Source organism: Capra hircus, chromosome 28 (genome assembly GCF_001704415.2).
Source record: "Capra hircus breed San Clemente chromosome 28, ASM170441v1, whole genome shotgun sequence".
Taxonomy (NCBI): domain Eukaryota; kingdom Metazoa; phylum Chordata; class Mammalia; order Artiodactyla; family Bovidae; genus Capra; species Capra hircus.
Window position 1 is genome coordinate 16550090 of NC_030835.1, and position 19144 is coordinate 16569233.

Below are 19144 nucleotides of genomic sequence, written 5' to 3' on the forward strand. Positions count from 1 at the left end.
GCAAAAGTTGGAAACATTTTCCTTGTCAGCCTTTTATTCATCTGCATTTTAGTTTGATTTGTGGGGGGATCAGCATGAGTTTTCTTTTTCATATTGAAATATAGTTGATTTACAATGTTGTGTTAGTTTCAGGCATACTGCAAAGTGATTTAGTTATACATATCTATATATATGTATTCTTTTTCAGATTCTTTCCCCTGTAGGTTATTATGGAGTATTGAGTAGAATTCCTTGTGCTGTATAGTAGGTCCTTACTATATCTATTTTATATATAGTAGTGTGTGTGTACACACTGGTCAGTCGTAAATCCCCTAGGCAGATTCTTTACCACTTGCCACCTGGGAAGCCTCATATTAACTAGTATGTGTATGTTAATCCCAGGTTCCTAATTTATCCCTCCCTGCTACCTTTCTGCTTTGGTAACCATAAGTCTGTTTTTTTGTGTGTGTGTTTTTTTTTTAATTTTGTAGTTTGTATTGGAGTATAGTTGATTAACAATGTTGTGATAGTTTTAGGTGAACATCGAAGGGACATATACATATATCCATTCCCCCCAAGATGGCACACTGATAAAGAATCTGCCTTCCTGTGCGGGAGATGTGGGTTCAGTTCCTAGGTTGGGAAGATCCCCTGGAGGAGGAAATGACAACCCATTCCAGTATTCTTTCCTGGAAAATTCCATGGATAAAAGAGCCTGGTGGGCAACAGTCCCTGGGGTCACAAAGAGTCAGACGCAACTAAGTGCATGCACACACACAGTCTCCCCCAAACTCCCCTCCCATCTTGGTCCTTGTTGGTTATCCATTTTGAATATAGCAGTATGTTTATGTCCATCCCAAGCTCCCTATCTGTCCCTTTCTTTTAGTCTTTCCCCTACCCCCAACCATAAGCTTGTTCTCTGAGTCTGGTTTCTGTTTTGTAAGTAAGTTCATTTGTATCATTTTTTTAGATTCCACATATAATTGCTCAAAAGATATTTGTCTTTCTCTGACTTACTTAGTATAACAATCTCTATGTTGTTGCAAATGGAATTATTTCATTCCTTTTTATGGCTAAGTAATAGTCTATTGATAAGTATATACCACATCCTTGTCTATTCCTCAGTCAGTGGACATTTAGGTTGCTTCCTAAACGTCTTAGCTGTTGCAGGTAGTGCTACAGTGAACATCGGGGTGCATGTATCTTTTAGAATTATGGTTTTCTCTGGATATATGCCCAAGAGTGGGATTGCTGAATTAGATGAAAGCTCTGTTTTTCTTTTTAAGGAACCTCCGTACTGTTCTCTGTAGTGGCTCTGTCAGTTTACATTCCCACCAGCAGTGTAGGAAGTTTCTCCTTTCTGCACACCCTCTCCAGCATTTTTTGTTTCTAGACTTTTTGATGATGGTCATTCTGACCCTTGTGAGGTAATACCTCACAGTTTTGATGTGCATGCTTTTGAACTGTGGTGTTGGAGAAGACTCTTGAGAGTCCCTTGGACTGCAAGGAGATCCAACCAATCCATTCTGAAGGATATCAGCCCTGGGATTTCTATGGAAGGAATGATGCTAAAGCTGAAACTCCAGTATGTTGGCCACCTCATGTGAAGAGTTGACTCATTGGAAAAGACTCTGATGCTGGGAGGGATTAGGGGCAGGAGGAGAAGGGGACAACAGAGGATGAGATGGCTGAATGGCATCACTGACACGATGGATGTGAGTCTGAGTGAACTCCGGGAGTTGGTGATGGACAGGGAGGCCTGGCGTGCTGCGATTCATGGGGTCGCAAAGACAAAACTGAGCGACTGAACTGAACTGAATAATTAGTGATGTTGAGCATTTTTTTCATGTGATTTTTGGTCATCTGTATGTCTTCTTTGGAGAAACATCTATTTAGATTGTCTGCCCATTTTTTGTTAAGGTTTATTTTTTGATACTGAGCTGTGTGAGCTGTTTGTGTATTTTGGAGATTAATCCCTATCAGTTGTATCGTGAGAGAGGTGAGTTCAGGTCCTACTCATCTTTTCCCATCTTGTCTCAGAACCAAGTCCATTTCAGTTTGATTTCAATTTCAGTTACAGCATTATTGCTTTCCATTTCTCTGCTGCAGTTACCTTTGTTGGCCAATTTCTTCTAATTGTCTCTTATTGTAAAATATCACATAGATTTTTACTGAAGAATGAGGAGGCATATGCTTTGCTATCTATACAAGAACTGAATAACAGATATGCAGTGGCCAATCATTGATACTTCAAAGAAGTGGTTGGTCATTGGTCATGTTGTGTAGCTGTTATTTATGTAGTAATTTGTGGATTGAAGAGCTAGTAGCAATATTTGCTACTATATATAGCAAGCAATGTAAAGAAATAGAGGAAAACAACTGAATGGGAAAGACTAGAGATCTCTTCAAGAAAATTAGAGATACAAAGGGAACATTTCATGCAAAGATGGCCTCGATAAAGGACAGAAATGCTAGGGACCTAACAGAAGCAGAAGATATTAAGAGGAGGTGGCAAGAATACACAGAAGAACTGTACAAAAAAGATCTTCATGACCAAGATAATCACAGTGGTGTGATCACTTACCTAGAGCCAGACATCCTAGAATGTGAAGTCAAGTGGGCCTTAGAAAGCATCAATACAAACAAAGCTAGTGGAGGTGATGGAATTCCAGCTGAGCTATTTCAGATCCTAAAAGATGATGCTGTGAAAGTGCTGCACTCATTATGTCAGCAAATGTGGAAAACTCAGCAGTGGCCACAGGACTGGAAAAGGTCAGTTTTCATTCCAATCCCAAAGAAAGGCAATGCCAAAGAATACTCAAACTTCCGCACAGTGGCACTCATCTCACATGCTAGTAAAGTAATGCTCAAAATTCTCCAAGCCAGGCTTCAGCAATACGTGAACCGTGAACTTCCAGATGTTCAAGCTGGTTTTAGAAAAAGCAGAGGAACCAGAGATCAAATTGCCAACATCTGCTGGATCATGGAAAAAGCAAGAGAGTTCCAGAAAAACATCTCTTTCTGCTTGATTGACTATGCCAAAGCCATTGACTGTGTGGATCACAATAAACTGTGGAAAATTCTGAGAGAGATGGGAATACCAGACCACCTGACCTGCCTCTTGAGAAATCTGTATGCAGGTCAGGAAGCAACAGTTAGAACTGGACATGGAACAACAGACTGGTTCCACATAGGAAAAGGAGTACGTCAAGGCTGTATATTGTCACCCTGCTTATTTAAATTATATGTAGAGTACATCATGAGAAACACTGGGCTGGAAGAAGCACAAGCTGGAATCAAGATTGCCGGGAGAAATATCAATAACCTCAGATATGCAGATGACACCACCCTTATGACAGAAAGTGAGAAAGAACTAAAGAGGCTCTTGATGAAAGTGAAAGAGGAGGGTGAAAAAGTTGGCTTAAAGCTCAACATTCAGAAAACTAAGATCATGGCATTTGGTCCCATCACTTCATGGGAAATAGATGGGGAAACAGTGTCAGACTTTATTTTTGGGGGCTCCAAAATCACTGCAGATGGTGATTGCAGCCATGAAATTAAAAGACGCTTACTCCTTGAAAGGAAATTTATGACCAACCTAGACAGCATATTAAAAAGCAGAGACATTGTCAACAAAGGTCCGTCTAGTCAAGGCTATAGTTTTTCCTGTGGTCACGTATGGATGTGAGAGTTGGACTATAAAAAAAGCTGAGCACCGAAGAATTGATGCTTTTGAACTGTGGTGTTGGAGAAGACTCTTGAGAGTCCCATGGACTGCAAGGAGATCCAACCAGTCCATTCTAAAGGAGATCAGTCCTGGGTGTTCTTTGGAAGGAATGATGCTAAAGCTGAAACTCCAGTACGTTGGCCACCTCATGCGAAGAATTGACTCATTAGAAAAGACTCTGACGCTGGGAGGGATTGTGGGCAGGAGGAAAAGAGGACGACAGAGGATGAAATGGCTGGATGGCATCACCGACTCGAAGGATGTGGGTTTTGGTGAACTCTGGGAGATGGTGATGGACAGGGAGGCCTGGAGTGCTGCAATTCATGGTGTCACAAAGAGTCTGACACGACTGAGTGACTGAACTGAACTGAACTGACTGATAGTAATTACTGCGGTATTGTATATAATTACTCACAGTTAATGTAATACGGTAACTGAAATGTCCACTGTGCTGTTGGGGGTCTAGTGTTAATGGTTAGCTAAACCATGATATCTGAGATGTGTGCATTTTAGAACTATGCAAAACAGGAGTGCCTGTATTTTAAGTTTGCCTAAGTAAGTTATAATTTACTCCATGGTCATCTACAACTTCCTTGTTACTCATTTGATTATTTAAAAAATAAAAGCTATGATGTGTCTTTTCTTTCCTAATTTGTATTTATTCTTACCTGCCTAACCATCACAGGCTCTTTCAGGCTACTTGATATTTCTGACTGAATAGTCTGATCCAAACCAAGGTGTCTACAACGTAAGAAGTAAATTATCCACAGTAATAATAATTTACATAAGACTTGGACTTTGCTGTGAGCAAAGTTTTAATTATGTACTCTTTTTATCAACAGTGCTCTTTAGCATTATGCAGCATTATGTACTCATTTTATCAACAATGCTCTTTAGCTCACATTTTCCTTTCATTTTGTTAGCATTTTGTTATATTGGGGTGAAAAGAGGTAGTTAACATTATCTTTATTTTACAAACAAGAAAACTGATTGTATCCAAAGTTACATATGCTGTATTTTAACTAAGAAATCTGGACCGTGAACCCAAACCAAATATTTTTCTTTTGCTGCTTCTCACTGGGACATTGTCACATCCAAATGAAGTTGTCAGGGCATGGCAACAGGAATAATTAAACTAGTGTTTACTTCTTCCCTTTTTTACCTAAGTAGGGAAAAAATACATATCCAAAGGGGATTTCATTAAAGTGGATTGGGAATTTGCCAGTATTTGGGGCTTTGGGAAACATGAATCTTAATTTAAATTCTCAAGGAAAGTGTTTACTGACAATAATAAAAATTGTGAAATTCTAATTTTAGAAAACTAATTCTAAAAATCAAAGTTTGTTATGTATTAGGAAATTCATGTGTTCCAAACATTTGCTAAAGAAAAGCATATTAACTAAGATTCTAAAATAGCATATAACATCTCTTAGTTTTTCATCCTTGATTTCTTAGAAACTCTCACTGATTAAAAAAAAAAAAATGCTTTGCTTCTCATTTATTTAGAAGTACCTAACTGTGATATATAAGAGATCAAAATGGGACTCAGATTTTTTTGAATAGTAATCTTGATAGTTCTTTTATCATGCCTTGTTTCTCATGCAGGTAGCAAATTATGGAGTTGGAGGACAGTACGAACCCCATTTTGATTTTGCACGGGTAAGTAAACAAAAAAAAAGTGGAGAATGTAGGAGTTCCACTGAAGCTTAGGCATGACATGTTAATTCTGTTATTTTAGTATTATAAATTCATAGCTTATTTTATAAGAGATTTGTAGCTCATTTGTGGAAGAGATATGTAGCTCATTTGTAGAAGCATGGTGGGATAGATACTCTACACATTTTAGCAGTAAGAAACAACTAGAGACATGGAAAAGAATTTAGGATACTTTTAAATGCATTGCTGAGCTTTGGGGAAAGTAAAGGAAGTTCTCAAAGGCAAACTGAACAAAGAAAATCTAGAGACTAAAATTAGAGAGATAAAAGGAAGCAAAAAGGCTGAGGCTGAAGGCATATACCTCCAGGAATGGAGAGCTTTGAAGATTAACAGCTCTGTGAGAGGAGCTGCATAAATGTAGGCTACTGACCTGAGATCCCTGCATAAAACCTAAATCTCTAAAGGCATACACCTTCAGAGAAAGAAAGGATGGCCTAGAAAATCATCTGCTTTGAGTCAGGACAGTTCAGGAGTTTCCTTTTGCATCCTGGCTTGAGTAAGATGTATTATGGGAAGCTTCTTTGGGCAGTTTGAAAGCATAGGCCTGCAACAGCTATTAGGTACCCCCAGGGTGTTGATACCTCAGTGATCAGATATAGAATATAAAATAACTATACAACACTTAATTCATTTTTGTCTTTTATTTTTAAATTCTCAAAATGATTTACTGAAATAGAATCTTCAGGTTGAAAAATTTTTTGAAATTTTAAATTTAGTGGATAAAGTTAAACAGATTAGAGACAGCTATGGTGAATTGGCCAGTAAATCTGCAGGAATTACAGGAATACATTTTGAAAGAAAAAAAAAATAGATGCAGAGACTGGAGGAAAAATAATATTAAAGCAGTTTGTAAAAAGCCATCCTTTCCCAAGTACTCTTGCTGAAGTATTTAACCTTTTAAATTAATTTTAACATATTGAGCTATGAATTATATCATTACCAAATCTTAATTTAAGCTTTATTATAATTACATGAATTCTAAGAAATGTGCCAAGTATTCTAATAAACTTCTTGATCTATTACCATTTTAAAATAAGAGTATATTCTTTGGAAAGAAAACGCAGTCTGTTAATATATTGTGTTATATTCCTTGATTGACTTAATCCTAAAATCCTAGATACTTTCTGTGTATAGGCTAGCAAAGAATATATTTTTAGTCTATTTTCCTTCTATTTTCAATTACTGAAAAATGTCTTAGGATCTTGGATGATGTGAAAGACTACAGTTTAAGTTCTGACATTAATGTAACTAAACTTTTTTTCTTAGGTTTGTATTTTGAAATAATTAGAGACTCCTAGGAAGTTTCCCCCAAAAAATGTACAGGAAGATCCCATGCACCCTTCACTCAGCCTTCTTCAGTGTTAACATCTTGCATAACTATAGTTCATTATTAAAACCAGAAAATTGGCATTGGCACAAGCAACAGAGCTTATTCATGTTTCACCAGTTATACTGGCTCTCGTGTGTATATGTATATAGTTTTATTACACGTGTAGCTTTGTGTAACTACCAGCACAGGTCAGAATACATAACTGCACCATCACTGTAAGACTCCCTTGTATACTACTCTGTAGCTCCACATACCCTTCTGCTATCCATAACTGCTGGTAATCATTAATCTGTTCTTTACGGTAATTGTTATTTCATAAATGTTGTATAAATGTTATATACAGCATGCATCCTTTTAAGATGGTTTCTTTTCACTCAGCATAATTCCCTTGAGATTCATCCATGTTTTTGCAGAACATATTGATAGGGTGTTTCTTTTTATTGCTGAGTAGTTTCTCGTGGTATGGAAATACCAGTTTAGTCATTCATCCTTTGAAGGATATTAAGGGACATATTTTTGGGGGCTCCAAAATCACTGCAGATGGTGACTGCAGCCTTGAAATTAAAAGACGCTTACTCCTTGGAAGAAAAGTTATAACCAACCTAGATAGCATATTCAAAAGCAGAGATATTACTTTGCCGACTAAGGTCCGTCTAGTCAAGGCTATGGTTTTTCTAGTAGTCATGTATGGATGTGAGAGTTGGACTGTGAAGGCTGTGCTGAAGAATTGATGCTTTTGAACTGTGGTGTTGGAGAAGACTCTTGAGAGTCCCTTGGACTGCAAGGAGATCCAACCAGTCCATTCTGAAGGAGATCAGCCCTGGGATTTCTATGGAAGGAATGATGCTAAAGCTGAAACTCCAGTACGCTGGCCACCTCATGTGAAGAGTTGACTCATTGGAAAAGACTCTGATGCTGGGAGGGATTGTGGGCAGGAGGAGAAGGGGACGACGGGGGATGAGATGGCTGGATGGCATCACTGACTCGATGGACATGAGTCTGAGTGAACTCCGGGAGATGGTGATGGACAGGGAGGCCTGGCGTGCTTTGATTCATGGGGTCCCAAAGAGTCAGACACGACTGAGTGACTGAACTGAACTGAAGGGACGTATTGAGGATATGACAAAGGAATGTGTAGAAATTTCTGTATGAAAAATACTTTTTTGAGAAAAATACTTTTTTTTTGAGAAAATGCCAAGAGGCTATTCTGTATTTTATTAGCTTTAAATAGCCAGATGTAAATTCTCTAGCCAGATTAAAATGCTGACGATCAAAAGACAGGAATAGTAGCAGTGTGAATATTTGAATGGATCATGAGTTCAAAGTAAATCTCAAAGTTAGTTTTTTTACCCACAGAGAATTGATTTAATGAATGGGGCTGAAAGTCTCTCATGTCTTGCTTGTTTGGAAGCTAAAATTATAGTTGTTAATTTTTTGAACAATCTGTGGATAGTAGATATTGGTTTTCATTGTATAGACTAACACATCTGTTTTTCCCCCCCAAATGGTGTTATCAAAAGTATTCAGTGTGCTAGTTGAATTAACAGTCAACAAATATTTGAGAGCCTTTTGTATATAGTGCACTGGATATTACAAAGGAACCTTTAGGGGCTATTTTTAGCATACTGTTCAGCATGTTACTGATGTTTAGTTGCCCGTGGAGAACTTGCATTACTGAATTTTACATCACTCAATTGTATTTTATTCACAGAAAGATGAGCCAGATGCTTTCAAAGAGCTGGGGACAGGAAATAGAATTGCTACATGGCTGTTCTATGTAAGTTATAGCTAAAATTTTCATTTTAAGTTGGGATCTGATCACATGACTTATTTTAATGTGTTTAGATATTTGCTTTGGTTAGCTCTTAACATCTTAGTTGAATGTTTCTTACAACTGAGTAAAGAGGGTTAAGATTTTTTTTTTCATTTATCGCTTTTTCAGAGTATACTTACTACAGTCTGAGGAAGAAAGTTAAAATGATCATATCAGAAAAGTATACAAATCATAGGTATTAACTTGATAAATTTTCACAAAGTGAACATATCTAGTGTATTCAGCACTCAGACCAAGAAATAGTACGTTTCAGCACCCTAGAAGCCCTTTCCTCACATTGTTCATTAGTTTCAAAACAGTATGATCTTTTAAAAAATTGTTTATCTATTGATACATATAGAAAAACCAAGCTTTGATCATATAATATTTGCCCCAGTTATCTATTGCTGCATAACAAATCATGCCAAAACTGAATGGTTTAAATTAATAATTTGATTTGTACCTATCATGGTGGTGAGATTGGGCTTTATTCATGGTTCTTGCTCTGAATCTCTCATGATGGCTGGCACTTGGGGTCACCTTGAAGATTGAGATTGAAGCTGACCAAAATACTGACTTTTGGCCTGGGCTTCCTCACAGCATGGTGACTGGATTCTAAGGGCAAGTATCCTCCCACAAAAGGCAGTATGTGACATTTTTATTAGCCATGCTCCGAAGTCAGTGTCACTTCTGCTGTATTTTATTAATTGAGGCCATTATAGATGTCTGCCATGCTTCAAGAGGGAAGGAACATAGACATAGATTCTACCACTCAAGAAGCATGCCCCTGTCCTGTAAAAAGAACACATGGGACAGGACATATTGGGGTATATTAGATTTAGCGAGTACAGTCTCCTACAGTGTTGTAACCTTCATTAACTTTAAAAGATGTATTTTATATTGACTTAGTTTTGCTTATTTCATTGTTATTTCCATCCCCTATCCTCCTTTGATTTATATGAAACTGAATCTTTTTGTTACCTATTTTATTTCACTCCCTACCAGATCTGTGTCTCCCTACTCCATCTGGTTTCTTTCTTCCTTGCTCCCTGCTCCCTTCTGTTTGTCTTTTGCCCAGTTTTTTTTTTGATCATTCTTCTTTCCCTCCTTTTTTTTTTTTAACAGACCTCTTTCCCTGTATCCAACCTACCTTGTCACTCTCCTGATTGCTCTCCTCATCCCTCTCACAACTCCATCTGGTTTGCAGAAGGATCTAAGACACCATAAAAAAAGGATTTAAGATGTATAAGATAAATTAAGAATGATAGAGGGAAAACCAGGGGAGAAGCTGATAACATTATGCAAAAATTCATGTTGTGGAGTCTTTGTATATTTTCTAGAGGTGAGATCTGTAGACTTGTACTAATTTATATACCATCTTTAAGTGTGATGCTTGTCAGACTTTTGATCTGTACATCTTTTACTTCATCAGATGAGCAGTTATTGTGGTTTTAATTTGCATTTCTCTTATTAGAGAGGTTGAGCATCTTTTCAGATTTTTAAGAGCCATTAAGCATTTGCTTTTGGCTGTATTTGTTTCATAAAAGCAGGCATACACGATGCTGTGTTATCTGGTCTAGTATTCATAAATGTTAGTTACAAATAATCTATTTAGACTATATATTAATTATGCCTCCCTTTAGTTAGATATGGCACTTTTATTAATTAGTTTTCATTTTTTCCCACTATTTGAATGCTCTTCCCAGATGGGCCCATAACACAAAGTTTAAATTTCTCCAAAGTTAACTTTTCATTGAGCGATCAGGTCTTTGATGCTGATTATACATGTATCACCGCAAAATGCACTTCTTTATATCACTCAGTGCCTTTAACTTTAAACTGTTTGATATTGAGGTCAGACTCTGTTTTCTTTGGTACAGCTTCCCTGGTGGCTTGGTACAGCATTTGCCTATATATCACTGACTATAGCATATAGATGGATTTTGCTTGATGACACACTACATTATACTTCCTTATTTTTTTGAAAAAAATCTTCATTCTATGATCTGTGTTTCCTTTGCCTCATTTTGTGCATGTACTTCTTCAATTTATTTGGAAGATTTGTGTTTTTATTCTGGTTTACCTTTAAGACTATAACTTTATAAATCTCTTAATTTTCTAATTTTTAGTTACTGTGTGTTGATACCCTACATGAGAAATGACAAAACTGGTTGTAGTTTGTTACTTTTCTCTTAGTGTTTATTTCTATTTTGTTTGAATTCACTTATTTAAATATTTCTTGAATACCTACTATTTTGAGGTACCATTTTAGACACTGAAGCTCAACAATTAAAACAGGTGAAAATTCCTGCCCCCATGGAAGTGATATTCTAGTGCTATGTAATACATATTTATACCCTTATGTTACTCAATTTGTCAGTTTTAAATCCTCTCTTTTTACCTCTGTCTATAAAAGAAATAGCTATCTCCCAAATCCTTTTCCAATCTCCCTTGCTGACTTTATCTTTCTTTTGCTTTTATATATGTATGTAAACCCAAATGGCATCTTGTTTTTTAAAAACTGACCAGCATGCACCAAGCCATCTATGTAATTAGAAGTCCAGGTATTCTCATTCTAGTATTCAGTATCATATCTATCTCACAGTAGCATGTTTATTTATTTTTTTTAATATCTGGCAGTTTATTAACCAGTGGAACATACTGAGCAACAAACTGTTACATCTTTCAGGAAGAAAAAACACTAAATTTGAAAACACATCACCCACTGAATTCGAACACAACACCTCTACTCAATTAAGAGAAACATTTGTACAGTTTAGATCTTTATTTTTACACCCATCAGGCCATGAATTCATAGGGAATGGGCTCCAGCAGTTTGGGTTCCTTTCCATTGGTCCTCATGAAGTGTGCTTCTCTGGGTGGAACAGGCTGGTATTTCAGCTGAACTCAAGTCCCTTTCTCTTTGGTTTCCTTCTTTTTCTGATCATTTTCCTTCACACGTTTCAGGAATCTATCTTGGCAAATTAATTGTTTTGGCAAGAATCTTGTCCTTGTTTGTTTACAGTGATGCCAACGGCATGCTGGGTAACACTGTAGGCTCTCCCAGTTTTGGCATGGTAACATTTGTGGGGCATTCCTTTTTGAACAATACCCGTTCCCTTGATATCTATAAGATCACCCTTCTTGTAGATTTGCACGTATGTGGCCAAAGGAACAACTCCATGTTTTCTGAGAGGCCTAGAGAACACGTAGTGGGTGATCCTCCTTTTGCCCTTTGTAGTTTTGGTCGTTTTGGTGAATTAGCCTGATGGGCCAGGGGAGAGATGGGGAGCAGCAGGAGACACACATGGGCCTTAGTTGGAAGATGGAGGTTCTGGCCGAAAGGGGCATGTTTAATTTTATTCCACCAGCGCTTTTGATAATACTCTGTCATCTCTTATTAGATGAGTGATGTGTTAGCAGGAGGAGCCACCGTTTTTCCTGAAGTAGGAGCTAGTGTTTGGCCCAAAAAGGTAAGCTTGATTTGTCATTTTAGCTGGGGGTGTTTCTCTGGTTTTTTTTTTTACCCTCAGGAAGAGAGATACCTATAGTTATTTAGCTATAAAAATAAATGACATTTTAAAAGGTAGTATACTTAAGGAATACATTATCTATAGGAAAATCTTTACTTTTTTTTTTTTGTACAATTTACCATGGGTACCCAGAGGTATGAACAACCAGGGATTAGTATTTAGAAGTTTTCATTTTTAAAATGGATTCCATATGATGCTTGCTATTTATAAGATGTGTTAGCTTTGGCAAACACACTTCTTTGTTAAGCAACTCTGATGTTAATGTTTTCATGTCATTGCCAAAATTTTCTAAGTTATGTCATCCTTTCAGAATTCTATTAGAGGAGATATAGTGCTGCCATGGGGAATTATTTCCATAAAACAGAGGAAATTTTAATTACTGTAAAAGTGATAACCTCATACTTTATTTGGGAATAATTTTGTATTGTTCTCCTCAGGGAACTGCTGTTTTCTGGTATAATCTGTTTGCCAGTGGAGAAGGAGATTATAGTACACGGCACGCAGCCTGTCCAGTGCTGGTTGGAAACAAATGGGGTAAATATTTCCTGTAGTCTCTGAATAGAATTTATGATTTTGGTCTCTTATTTTGGAATTATTTTTTATGACATTTTAAATACTAGTTCTACTTGTTACTCTGAGAAACACTAATGGACTCAAAATTAAGTTAGACAATATCTTCCTCTCATGGGATTCACAGTTGTCTCAGACACATTAGTGGGTAGAATATAATGTAGTATATGATAATACACAGATGTAAACAGAAGACAGTAACGACTTACATTTAGGGAGGCTTCTTTGACGTTTTAATTTTTCTGTTTGCTCTTGAAGATAAGCAGTTGTTTTCCAAGCATGTTAGGGACCAGGGCCAGGACTTGTATGAGGCTGGAGAGGTATTCTCAAGGGTCATGCAAGTATAGAACTGGCCAAGTTTAAAAAAGGGAATAGAAATGGGTAAGATTATCTTAATAAAGATTCATTTAACCCCATAACTATTTTAGTATGTGTCACTTGGCCACACTTCAAAGATTTAAAAGAAGTGATGTTTCTATTTGTGAACCACTGGACTAGAATAAAGAGAGGCTAGCACAGGAGAGATGAGTTTAGAAGGCTATTTCCTGTTGTCTTAAGTGGGTGATGATAAAAGGCTGGACTAGGGCAGCTGCAGATGATTTGGAGAGCAGTGAACAGATTGAAGAGATCAAAGAAGGAGAAAATGACAGGGTTTAATGAATGGAAGATTGGCTACACAGGTTAAGAAAGGTAACAGACTAGTTAAGAATTAGTAAGGAATTAGTAAGAGTTAGTTTAGATATTTTATACATGTTGATGCCATGTTCTATAATATAGGAGAAGAAGGAAATTAATTCCTTTTGGGGTATATTAAACAGTATCTTGGAACACAGGAAACTTAATGAGCACATAATAGAAATTAATCATAGAGTTCCTCCTTTAGCATGGAGACTTTATGTTCATCTTTTAAATGTCTTTGTATTAGAAGTTGTATTTTGTGAGCAGGTAAAACAGTGTTTTGTTCTGTGTATATCTACATCGCTTCCCTAGTAGCTCAGATGGTAATAAATCTGCCTGCAATGCAGGAGATCCAGGGTTTGATCCTTGGGTCAGGAAGATACCCTGGAGAAGGAAATGGCAATCCACTCCAGTATTCTTGCCTGAAGAATTCCATGGACAGAGGGGCCTGGTGGGCTACAGTTTATGGTGTCACAAAGTCAGACATGACTGGGTGACTAACACATACCCACATCACAAGCCTTAGATTGAACATTAGAAACTTCAAGAAATGTACATTTACAGATTCTCAAATGTACGTACATATAAAATCCTCTGTGTCTCCATCATTTAGTGAAGTTCTTGAAAGATAGCCTTAGTAGCGTGCATCTTTGTCTGGTTTTGGTCTTGAATTTTTTAACCCATGTTGAAACTTCATGATAGAGCTATATCTCAGAAGTTAATTCAATACTAGTTAGATAGCAGGATACATTAATATATTTTGTTCTTTCACAGTATCCAATAAATGGCTCCATGAACGTGGACAGGAGTTTCGAAGACCATGCACCTTGTCAGAATTGGAATGACAAATGAACTTTCTTTCTCTCCTGTTGTACTCTAATGTGTCTGATACACACAATTCCCAGTCTTAACTTTCAAGAGTTTACAATTGACTAACACTCCGTGATTGATTCAGTCATGAACCTCATCCCGTGTTTCATCTGTGGACAATCACTAACTTTGTGGGGTTTTTTTTCTTTTAAAAGTAACACTAAATCATCACATTGTACATATGAAAAACCTTAAAGTTCAGTTAGTATCACAGAGGACAAAAAGGCAGGGTTAAAAATGAGGAACTTTTACCTTTATATTAAAAAAAATTTTTTTTGGTTGGAAAAAAAAATTCAAGTCAAGCATCTGATTATAATATTTCAGTATATCTCTGTTGGTGGGTGGTGAACTAAAATGGTCCATCTGGTTAAGGAACAGATGCCTTACAGTGTATACCTAGGTACTATGTTTACCTAGTCTTAACTTTCTTCTGGATCTGCCTGACGACTAGGAATAAATTAGCCCTCTAAACTCGGTTCAGTTTAACGTTTGCCCCTATGTTTTCTAAGTAGATTTTTTCTTCTCCCAAGTCCTTTTTAAAGTATTATTTTTACCAATGTGCTCCTTTCATAGCTCCTCTGTGGTGAATTAAATTTGAGTTAAAATACTTCGATTTAAAAAAAATTTAACAGAAGGTCCTACGTTAAAAGTTTTGGCCTTCTTAACAGAAATGATCATGACTTCATCTGTTTCTTCTTTTTCTTAAATGACTCATGATTTTGTCCAAAAATTTTTGTTGTTTTCCTTAGTGCTAATTCCTTGCCTCTTATTCCAGCTATAGACAGTAGGGGATGATGATGTTGGCATTCAGATTAAATAAATATTGTGCCTTAGGAGACTGGAAATTTTAAAATGTACAAGTTCTTTCAATGATGAGGGGATTGATAAAAAAAAAAAAATTTTTTTCCTAAACAGTCAAAATGTTTGTTTCTTCAATTCTGAAATGTGTTGTGACAATAACCTATTTATGATCTTAAACCTTTTTTTAAAAATGTTTCTGTTTTCTGTGTGGTATTTTTCATATTTGAATGTGAATGCATGCTATTGCAATAACAGGTTATTTCTTTTTATTTAAGACCTAGACTTATTCTTGATGTTCATTCATTCTAAAGTCTCATTGTTATGGTAGAAAATGTAGGCTTTCTAAACCTTCAGATATGTAATCAAATATGTTACCTTCAAAGGGAGCTCTGATCTTTAATACTATGGTTATGGAATTTTTACAATAATGTTATATAAGACTTTATTTTATTCAGATATATGGTGTGGTAGCAGAAAGCTCTAAACATAAGGAAGTATGTTATTTGACCCTTTAAGCTAACCTTTACATTTCTTATGGTGAATCCTAGTTCATTCAAGGGCTCTTTATCCTTCACACAGTATTCAAATAGGAATTTGGTTAATTCTCTGGGAAACAGGGTATTCAAAAACAATTGGTAAAAAGTAAACTGAAGTTTCTTTCTTCTACCTATCCTTTATTCCACTACAAATATTTTAGTAAGAAGTTGAGAATTAAATTCATTAACCTACTCAGATTTTTTCTGACCACGGATGATTTTTAAAAAATCTTTTTTAGATGGAAGCAATGTAAATTCAAAATTGTAGAAATAAATGGGGGTTCAAAGAACGGATATAACCTTTATTGCCACATGTGTTTTAGCTAGTAGGATAAAAAATACCTTTTTTGAAAGGAAGTGATATATTCCATAATCTTAACAGTTTCATTATATTTAACCCCAAAACCCCACACAGGAATTGGTAAACTCCTTTCAGTGTTAGTTAGGTCTTACAGAAACCTCCCAACTTTTATAATTACCAGCTATTTCTCTTTATAAATGCAAAGAAGAAAAAAAAAATCCAGTGTAAAACTTTGCAGTTTTTTTTTTATGGTGAACTTTAAAATAAATGAGAGCTAGAGCTATCATGGAAAATGTAGTTTCCTCACCAACCCTAATTGTCCATCCTTTAAGATTGGTTAAAGTTAATGAACGATGAAGCTCCCATAGAATTATCACCAGTATCAATCAAGTTGACAGGAGTGAAGGGGAGAGTTCACCAGAACACTCATTCAGGGTAAGTAAATGTCGTAACTAGTAGGATTGTTTCAAAAGACAATGAAATGACTTTAGGATTCCTCAGAAAGCTAGATGGTAAATGCAGTAGTGAAAGAAGCAACCAACCATGTACTTCGTTGAATTGATAATAAAATGGTTACTACAGCATAAAAAGGATTCAGTTGTAAGCAGTAAACACATACACATATATAAAAATAATACCTTATATGTGTATGTGTGTTTATGTCATTGTCGCTGAGGAGAATCTGAATATCCTTATGTAGTCTTATGATTGGTTATACGTAAATTCTATGCCAGGTTTCCACTTAAGTCCATACAAGGTAAAAAATGAACAAATGTGTAGGGTCCCGTGAGCTAAACAACTGAATGACTAAATGCTTGCCATTAAGAATCTTAGTTTAATACCAAAATAGCACAACCACCACCACAGTCATTAAATACCTAAGTCACTTGAGCAGGAATAAACAGAATTATGAAATGGAGATTTGCAGAGAAAAGGGAGAAAAATGGTATCTAAGTCTGGATGGCCAGCAACACAAGAACCAGTCTCTTCTCTTGGTGCACTTATTTCACTCTGGTTCAGTTCAGCTCAGTCGCTCAGTCGTGTCTGACTCTTTGTGACCCCATGGACTGCAGCACTCCAGGTTTCCCTGTCCATCACCAACTCCCGGAGTTTACTCAAACTCATGTGCATTGAGTCGGTGATGCCATCCAACCATCTCATCCTCTGTCGTCCCCTTCTCCTCTCGCCTTCAATCTTTCCTAGCATCAGGGTCTTTTCCAATGAGTCAGTTCTTCACATCAGGTGGCCAAAGTATTGGAGTTTCAGCTTCAGCATCAGTCCTTCCAATGAACACTCAGGACTGATCTCCTTTAGAATGGATTGGTTGGATCTCCTTGTGGTCCAAGGACCTCTCAAGAGTCTTCTCCAACACCACAGTTCAAAAGCATCAGTTCTTCGGTGCTCAGCTTTCTTTATAGTCCAGCTCTCACATCCATACATGACCACTGGAAAAACCATAGCCTTGACTAGACAGACCTTTGTTGGCAAAGTAATGTCTTTGCTTTCTAATATGCTGTCTAGGTTGGTCATAAATTTCCTTCCAAGGAGCAAGCATCTTTTAATTTCATGGCTGCAGTCACCATCTGCAGTGATTTTGGAGTCCAGAAAAATAAAGTCTGATACTGTTTGCCCATCTATTTGCTGTGAAGTGATGGGATCAGATGCCATGATCTTAGTTTTCTGAATGTTGAGCTTTAAGCCTACTTTTTCACTCTCCTCTTTCACTTTCATCAAGCGCCTCTTTAGTTCCTCTTCACTTTCTGTCATAAGGGTGGTGTCATCTGCATATCTGAGGTTATTGAGATTTCTCCTAGCAATCTTGATTCCAGCTTGTGCTTCTTCCAGCCCAGCATTTCTCATAATGTACTCTGCATATAAGTTAAATAAGCAGGGTGATAATATACAGCCTTGATGTACTCCTTTTCCTGTTTGGAACCAGTCTGTTATTCCATGTCCAGTTCTGACTGTTGCTTCCTGACCTGCATACAGGTTTCTCAAGAGGCAGGTCAGGTGGTCTGGTATTCTCATCTCTTTCAGAATTTTCCACAGTTTTTTGTGATCAACACAAAGACTTTGCCATAGTCAATAAAGCAGAAATGGATGTTTTTCTGGAGCTCTCTTGCTTTTGTGACGATCCAGCAGATGTTGGCATTGATATCTGGTTCCTCTGCCTTTTCTAAAACCAGCTTGAACATCTGGAAGTTCATGGTTCACGTATTGCTGAAGCCTGGCTTGGAGAATTTTGAGCATTGCTTTACTAGCATGTGAGATGAGTGCAATTGTGTGGTAGTTTGAGCATTCTTTGGCATTGCCTTTCTTTGGGATTGGAATGAAAACTGAACTTTTCCAGTTCTGTGGCTACTGCTGAGTTTTCCAAATTTGCAGGCCTATTGAGGGCAGCACTTTCACAGCATCATCTTTCAGGATTTGAAACAGCTCAACTGGAATTCCATCACCTCCACTAGCTTTGTTCGTAGTGATGCTTCCTTGATTTCACATTCCAGGATGTGTGGCTCTCGGTGAGTGATCACACCATCGTGATCATCTGGGTCATGAAGATCTTTTTTGTACAGTTCTTTTTATTCTTGCCACCTCTTAATATCTTCTGCTTCTGTTAGGACAATAGCATTTTTGTCCTTTATTGAGCCCATCTTTGCATGAAATGTTCCCTTGGTATCTAATTTTCTTGAAGAGATCTCTAGTCTTTCCCATTCTATTGTTTTCCTCTATTTCTTTGCACTGATCATTGAGGAAGGCTTTCTTATCTCTCCTTGCAGTTCTTTGCAACTCTGCATTCAAGTGGGTATATCTTTCCTTTTCTCCTTTGCTTTTTGCTTCTCTTCTTTTACAGCTATTTGTAAGGCCTCCTCAGACAGCCATTTTGCTTTTTCTCATTTCTTTTTCTTGGGGATAGCCTTGATCCCTGTCTCCTCTACAGTGTCACAAACCTCCATCCATAGTTCATTAGGCCCTCTGTCTATCAGATCTAGTCCCTTAAATCTGTTTCCCACTTCCACTGTATAATCGTAAGGGATTTGATTTAGGTAATACCTGAATGGTCTAGTGGTTTTCCCTACTTTCTTCAATTTGAGTTAAGGAATTCATGATCTGAGCCACAGTCTGCTCCTGGTGGTGTTTTTGCTGACTATATAGAGCTTCTCCATCTTTGGCTGCAAAGAATATAGTCAGTCTGATTTCGGTGTTGGCCATCTGGTGATGTCCATGTGTAGAGTCTTGTGTTGTTGGAAGAGGGTGTTTGCTATGATCAGTGTGTTCTCTTGCCACAATTC

General features: G+C 37.0%; 1 protein-coding gene and 1 pseudogene across 4 annotated transcripts in view; one reads left to right on the forward strand and one right to left on the reverse strand.

Annotated features, from left to right (window-relative positions):
- Positions 1-15212, forward strand: part of P4HA1 (prolyl 4-hydroxylase subunit alpha 1) — a 95482-nt gene extending 80270 nt beyond the window's left edge. For all 4 annotated transcript variants that reach the window (XM_018042527.1, XM_005699184.3, XM_005699185.3 and 1 more), the window contains 5 exons: positions 5312-5365; positions 8464-8529; positions 11970-12038; positions 12536-12632; positions 14121-15212. In XM_018042527.1, the coding sequence (XP_017898016.1) occupies positions 5312-5365; positions 8464-8529; positions 11970-12038; positions 12536-12632; positions 14121-14191 (357 nt within the window). In that variant the 3' untranslated portion in view covers positions 14192-15212. The remainder of the gene's footprint in view (positions 1-5311; positions 5366-8463; positions 8530-11969; positions 12039-12535; positions 12633-14120) is intronic.
- LOC106503697 lies at positions 8536-11825 on the reverse strand (annotated as a pseudogene).